At 36.7% G+C, this 6,774-nt stretch overlaps 1 protein-coding gene across 1 annotated transcript; it reads right to left on the bottom strand.

The window, feature by feature from the left end:
• Nucleotides 1–722: 722 nt before the first annotated feature.
• Nucleotides 723–1,718, bottom strand: LOC149231594 (uncharacterized). Its single transcript, XM_089381690.1, has one exon. It carries the CDS (start codon nt 1,716–1,718, stop codon nt 723–725), a length of 996 nt encoding a protein of 331 aa, XP_089237816.1.
• Between the last annotated feature and the right edge of the window lie 5,056 nt (nt 1,719–6,774).

Below are 6,774 nucleotides of genomic sequence, written 5' to 3'. Positions count from 1 at the left end.
TCTTGAGCAAGGATAATATTGTCTAATATCTGCCTTCCCTCTACATAACCCGATTGCTCTTCAGAGATGATGCCCGGGAGAATGGGCTTCAGCCTATTGGCAATAACTTTTGATATTATTTTATAGATGACATTGCAGAGAGCAATAGGTCTGAACTTTTCAGGGGTATTAGCTTCCTCCACCTTTGGAATTAGCGCTATGAAGGTTGAGTTAATGGATTTGAGTATAGTTCCAGAGCGCCTAGAGTCCTCTACCACCTCCCAAATATCCTTCTTCACAATATTCCAGCAAGCCTTGTAAAAATTGATTGTAAACCCTTTTGGCCTAGGGGCTTTATCGTTTGGCATGCTTCTTACAACTTCCTCTACCTCTTCCAATGTGATTTCCCTATTAAGGGCCCAGTTTTGCTCAGAGGTTACAGCTTTAGGAATGGCTTTTAGAAGTTCCCTAATGGCTTCTCCTCTGTTTAACTGCGGTTCCTGTGCTATGGATCTGAAATGAGCTGAGAGCAACTCTGATATGTCATGGTGGTTCTTAACTGACTCCCCATTTTCATTTCTCATCTCAAGAATTTTGTTTGAACTTCTGTAATCTAGAGCAGATCTGTGAAAAAATTTAGTATTCTGCTCTCCCTCCTTTAGCCACTGAATCCTTGATTTTTTCCTCCATAGGATTTCTTCCTGCCGACATCGACTGTGCCACTGTTGAGTTAGAGTTTTTTCCTATTCGATGGATTCCTCACTGCTTTGTCCAGCTGCCCATTCTCTGTGAATTTGTTCCAACTTATTTTCTATAAAGGTTTTTTCCTTGAAAATATCCCCAAAAACTGTTCTATTCCACTCTTTTATCTTATCTTTAGTAAGTCTTAATTTCTTCTGCAAATTGAACATTTTAGAGCCCTCACCCTCCATAGGTTCTAACCACCATTTTTCAACCATCTGAAGGAAGCTGGGATGATCCAACCAAAATTTTTCAAATCTAAAGGGTTTATTCCTTGGTGTGCCATGAACATCAGCTATGAGCGATATTGGCCAGTGGTCCGAACCTCCACTGGGAAGGATATCTGACTCTACAAGGATACCATCCATTATGATGCTCTCGGAAACCAAAAATCTGTCCAAGCGAGAGGCTATCATTCTATTTCCCCCTCTTCTATTGTTCCATGTGAAATTGCCACTCTTGGTATGAATGTCTACCAATTTAGCATTCTCAATGAAACTAATGAAAGACTCCGCATCCCTATTAAGTTTCCTAAGACCCCCTTTCTTCTCTAGAAGGGTTGTTATCATATTGAAGTCACCCCCCATAATACATTTGGACATTGGGTGCCTGCTAATGAGCCTATTTAAAGAATTCAGGAAACTGATTTTATCCTCTATCTTCTGAGGTCCATAGACATTTACACATAAAAAAGATTCAGAATTACCTGTGGGTTGAGCTTCCACAGCAATGAAGTGCTTGTTCGCTTCTGCAGATAGTATTTGAATTTCTCTTGTGTCCCATAGAGTTGCCAGTCCTCCTTCTCTGCCCTGACTTTCAACTTCTAGAAAATTTATGTGCCTTCCTATCTTCTTGGTTATCCTTGCCATACTGGATCCATTGCATTTGGTTTCTTGTAAGAACATGATTTCCGGTCTATATTTCTGGAATTTGCGTTTCAGCATTCTGTGCTTTGCTTGGCTGTTTAGCCCTCTTCCATTCCAAGAAATGATCTTCATGATAAACTTGAGGGGTTATTGAAAGGACGGGAAGGCGCTAAGAGCCTTCATTTTCCCTGAGTTGATCATTATCATTCCTAGCTCCTGCAGAGCTTCATTGCTTGTCTTTCGGCCCCTTTTCTTCTTTTGCCGTGAGCTTGATGAGTTCCATAGAAGACTCTTCGGGTGGAGACTATTACCTCTTGCGATGCCTAGCTTTCTATGTTGCCTTTCTAGAGCTGCTTTCTGCCTTGTTGTAAACAGATCACTGATTTTTTTGATTTCTTCTTCTGGTACCGTTTCTATACCTTGATTTTTCCAATTTTCCACTATGGCAGGTAGATTCATCCCTTCCCGGGCTAAAACTTCCTCCAGCTCAATGTCCTCGCTCCCTCCATCACTGGTCAACATGTCTGTATCCTCCTCCAGCTCTTCTGGTTGCTCCCCCATTTGGACTTCATTGTTGTTTTTGTCCTCTTCCTCTTCTTTCCTGGTTCGTTCCTCCTTGTCTCTTGGCTCCTTATCTGCTGCTTTGGTTTTCTGTATCTCCTCTGAGTCTGTCTCCAAATCCAAGAGCTCAAAAGTATTGCTGTTGTTGTTTCTTTCTATTCCTGTTCTGTATGCCCTTCTTCTGTTGGCTCTCTGCCTTGACTTCAGGGTTATAAAGTTATCTTTGCCTTTATTTGCTGGTTCTATTTTAATGTCCTCCTCCTTCTTGTTCATAGGGCATTCCCTTATTAGATGTCCGTGTTCATGGCATTTCCGGCAGCGAAACGGTATCTGCTCATAGTCTATTGCCTGAAGATAATCCTCATCCCTGTATTCGAGCAATAATCCCTCATATAGTGCCCCTAATACATCCATTTCCACACATATCCTTACGTAGGAGGTGTATTTCTTTTGCAATGTTGCCTCTGAAGCTTTAACAAAAGTCCCCAACTAGTCTCCAATCTGCTTTAGAGCATTCAAACCCCAATAGTCTATCGGGAGAGAAAACAAGCGGATCCACACTGGAACCTGAGTGAAGGATTCCTTCTCCGGAACAAAGTTCGGTTTCCATGGTCGCATGTATAAACCAGCTGAGGCCATGAAATACGGGCCTCCATCGAAAATCCTGTCCTTGTCTTCCAGGTTAGTAAACACAACTGTAAAGAAACCTTTGGCTCCCAAATGCAGTTTAACATCTCCTCTGGGCTTCCAATGATGTCTGATCCACTGACACAAGGCTCTTTCAGTTGGCCACATTCCCATGAACTTGCAAATGACTGCATGTTCTGTCATGTGCTCTCTATAGTCTTGTATTTCTGGATCCGTTATTACAACTCTAAGACTGTCAGCTTTCCTTGGTTTACAAATACCGTTTGTTGTTGAGTCTTTGTTGGGGTTCGAGCTTGTGTCCCCTTCCTTCTCTTTGTTCCCCCGCCTGCTGTCTGTGGGCTCCCCGTTTGCTCCTTGTTGTTTTTCCTTGTTTCCTGTCAGATTTTGTCCTGAAGCATTTCTGTCTTCATTATCTTCCAAACCCTCATCTTCTTTGCCTTGGTTTATTGTATTACTGCTTGGTTCATTGTCTTCCACTTGTGTTTTCTCCTTGTTTTTCCTGCCGCTCTGCTTGAGCCTGTCATTCCCGGGGATTCTGACTCCCTCCTTTGCTTGCTGTCTCTGTTTCTGCATGATTATTTGTTTATAGGTGGGGGTCCCAATGGACCCCTCTGCACCCATCTGGACAGTCAGCTTTTGTCCCCTTCTCAACAGTGCTGCTATCCGTGATCTGTTCACTTCCAGCGCTGATACTGTTGCAGTTACTCAGAAACCCTCGTTTCCGCCATGGTCTCCTGCGTGAGCTCCGAGTTTTCTTTTTAAATATAATTTATTTTTATTATTATTAAATTTAAGATAAATTCAATTACAATTCTACCTAAGCCAGTAAAAAAAAATCACTTTTCTCAAGTACAACTTAAAGGTTTAGGTTTGGCATGACTGTTTGAATTCTTTATTTTTGTTCAATGAGAATTAAATGTTTGGGTTAAGGGGATATTTAAGTTTAAGGTTTTTAATTTCTATTTTTTTAATGTTTTTTTAAGTTATAAGTTTAAAATGAGTGGACTATGTATGTTTTTATAAAGTTTAGTATTCAAATTATTATATAAAAGTGGGTATCTTTCTCTACAAACAAGAGATTCTTATACACTGATTTAATGTCTAATTTAATATATGGCTTGACCATCACTTTAAAATTGAATTATTATTATTGTTATAATATATAATGAATAAAAAAATATTTTTAACATATTTCCAATACATCAAGCTTTATAAATTTTCAAAGTCCTTAAGAGCTTAATATTTGTTTGTCAATGTTTAACCTCATAGTATCTTTAGCTTTACCATTTTTTTTTTATTATCTATATATTAACATGCTATAAATGTATTGGTTGGTTGCATAGTTTTTGAAGATCTAATTTAAATTGTTTTTAATAATTTTGTTTAAATAAATATTTTCAAAAGTAAAGCAATAAAAAAATATTATGAATATGGTTAGTGTAGGAAGCATAGTCTATACCTCTACTTCCATTAAAGAACCATTAATTGGATGCCCCCTCTGTATGTTAGTAGGGAACTTAGCATCTCATAGATCTTTGTGCATTCTTATATTCATATATCATAAAGAAGAGGGTTTCCAAAACAATTCTAAAAAGTGAGTTGCCTAATCACTCTTTCATGAAGGCATCTTCCACTCTTCTTTCTCTAGGTTTCAGCTATTAGGTGATATGGGAAATCTGCATGGCATAAAAATGTCAACCTTGAAATTTTGGTTCTTCGTTGTGTTTCTATTAGGTTTCTCCCTACCCTAACCTAAAGTTTTCTACTAATTGGGAATTTTCACCTATGGTTTTTGAGGTCTTCAATCTATTGGAAAACTAAGCCATAGTTGCTCCATCTCCACTTAGGGAGATTCCATCTTTATTTCTCAACAAATTTCCCTTACTTTTCCCGATAAGGATTTCCTCCCATTTCTTAGAATTAGACCCTAAAGTTGATTAATTTCGAACCAAGTAAATGCCTTCCATGTTTCTTTATGTATTAATTATTGAGAAAAACATGATTATCTCTTTCCTTGACAAGTAACCACATAGTTCATTCTCCCTTTACCTAATTGATGGTTGATCTTTCTATTTTCTTACTGAATTTCACTCCCTTGACTTAGTGGAATGTGTTAGCCCTTTTCTTCTCATGTTCAAGCCCCCACATTGTAATGATGAAAATTAAGTCAACTTGTCTTACGAATTACACTACTACTACATTATCCAAGACATAGCCAATCTTACGAGTGCCTTGAATTTATTCTATTAGCACTACCAACTCCTATTTTGAAGAAATCACTTATTACCTAACAAAATTATGCTTAAATGATTTTTCTAGTCTTTTCTTTTCTTTTTGAAATTAAGCATTAAATAGGTTTTAAGTTATTTGGAATTTGATTTTGGATCACATTTTATTCCTAAGAAGAGAGCCAATCCACCTTATGGGAGGAAATGTAGTGAAGTAAACTTCATATAGGAATGAACTCGAGAGGCAAGGAATAAATGATAAGAAGGAACAATTGAACTTTGATTTTGGATTACATGTAATTCCATAAAAGGGATCCAATCCGCATTATATTTAGAAATACAAGTAATCCAATACAAGCCTAAGAATAATCTAAACTATTCTTGAATTCCCCTTATTATTAAGGGATGTTAAATCCTTGCTATAGGAATCTAAAATAGAATGATGTTTGTTAGACCAATCCACCCCAATTAGGAAATAATATAACTCAAGAGGTATGATGTTCAAATCTTCCCTAACAATATCTCGATTCATGTTCACTTGACAATCCCTGATAAACTCATTGTTTATTCCCTTAGTTCTTATGGCTACATAGACCAACCAAAATTTTTCATGCTTACATATTTTCAATTTAAATATTTCAACCACATTAGGATCAATATAACTATGACTACCTCTAGAATCAATTAAAATATCTATTGGATGATTATTAATCTTACCTTCCACTTGGATCATGTGAAATTGATGGTTTGTTTTCTTATTGTCCAAGGTGGCATAAATCTTTTGCATGCTTACACCCATATATTCCATTATGTCAGCTTCCTAGGTGTTGTATAAAATCTTGATTCTATCTCCCTTGTGAGGATAATTTTTATACACATGGTCTCATTCACATTCTCAACACCTTAAGGATTGTTATCTTAAGCTTCCTCCGAATGAATATGTCATATTCGATTCACTGGATTGAGTCCTTTCTTCCTCGAATCCATCATTCCTTTCTTCTTGTCATATTAGGATTTTTTGAAAATTGGCCAATATTTATTATGCTTGTATAAAGATTCTTCCTTCCTTATGCTTTCTTCCATAGTTCTTGGCTCATAAAATTGGATATTTTCCTTGTAGAATGATGGCATCCCACTCAGAAAAACCTATAAATTTTTATCTTTTGATCCCTAATGAAATCTGTGCAACTTAAAAGCTCTAGGAATTTTGTCTCATACTCATCCATAATCATGTTTCCTAGCTTGAGCCTAAATAATTACTACATGTTCTTTCTACAATGCTCTGAAAAGTACTACTCATAAAATTACTTCTTGAAATTCTTCTAACAAATTCTCTTCTCATCATTATATTTGACCTACCTTAGCTAGTTGCAATAGATTGCATATTTTCTCAGTATATGATAAATAACAATTTTGGTTCAAGATTGATTAATAATTATCAATATGGAAATACATTCATTGCCACAACCTAGGCCATGCAATCCATGAAATATAAGTGGTAAAAGTTGTATGAGATCTCCTTATAAACTATCCAACTAAGTCCTCATTCCTACATATCTTACAAGAGACAATCTTTGCCTGCTCTGTGATCTCAAGAATGAATGATCTATTTCTTTCAAATTCCTTGGTGAATTATAATTCCTATTAGAACTTATTGAGTTCCTATACCATTTGTGTTCATCTTCCTCTTCATGGAATCTATAATCTATAGCTTGTCATACACTAGTTGCATGTCTTATGTTAGATTCCTT

This window comes from Pinus tabuliformis, chromosome J (assembly GCF_031772625.1).
Source record: "Pinus tabuliformis cultivar Carrire ecotype Pingquan chromosome J, CPIR1, whole genome shotgun sequence".
Classification (NCBI taxonomy): Eukaryota; Viridiplantae; Streptophyta; class Pinopsida; order Pinales; family Pinaceae; genus Pinus; species Pinus tabuliformis.
Note: the sequence above shows the minus strand (reverse complement) of the source record. Positions and strands in the feature narration are given on the sequence as shown.

Excerpts from the sequence above, each read along its gene's own strand:
- LOC149231594 (XM_089381690.1), bottom strand. The coding sequence starts at position 1,718 with ATGAAGATCATTTCTTGGAATGGAAGAGGGCTAAACAGCCAAGCAAAG.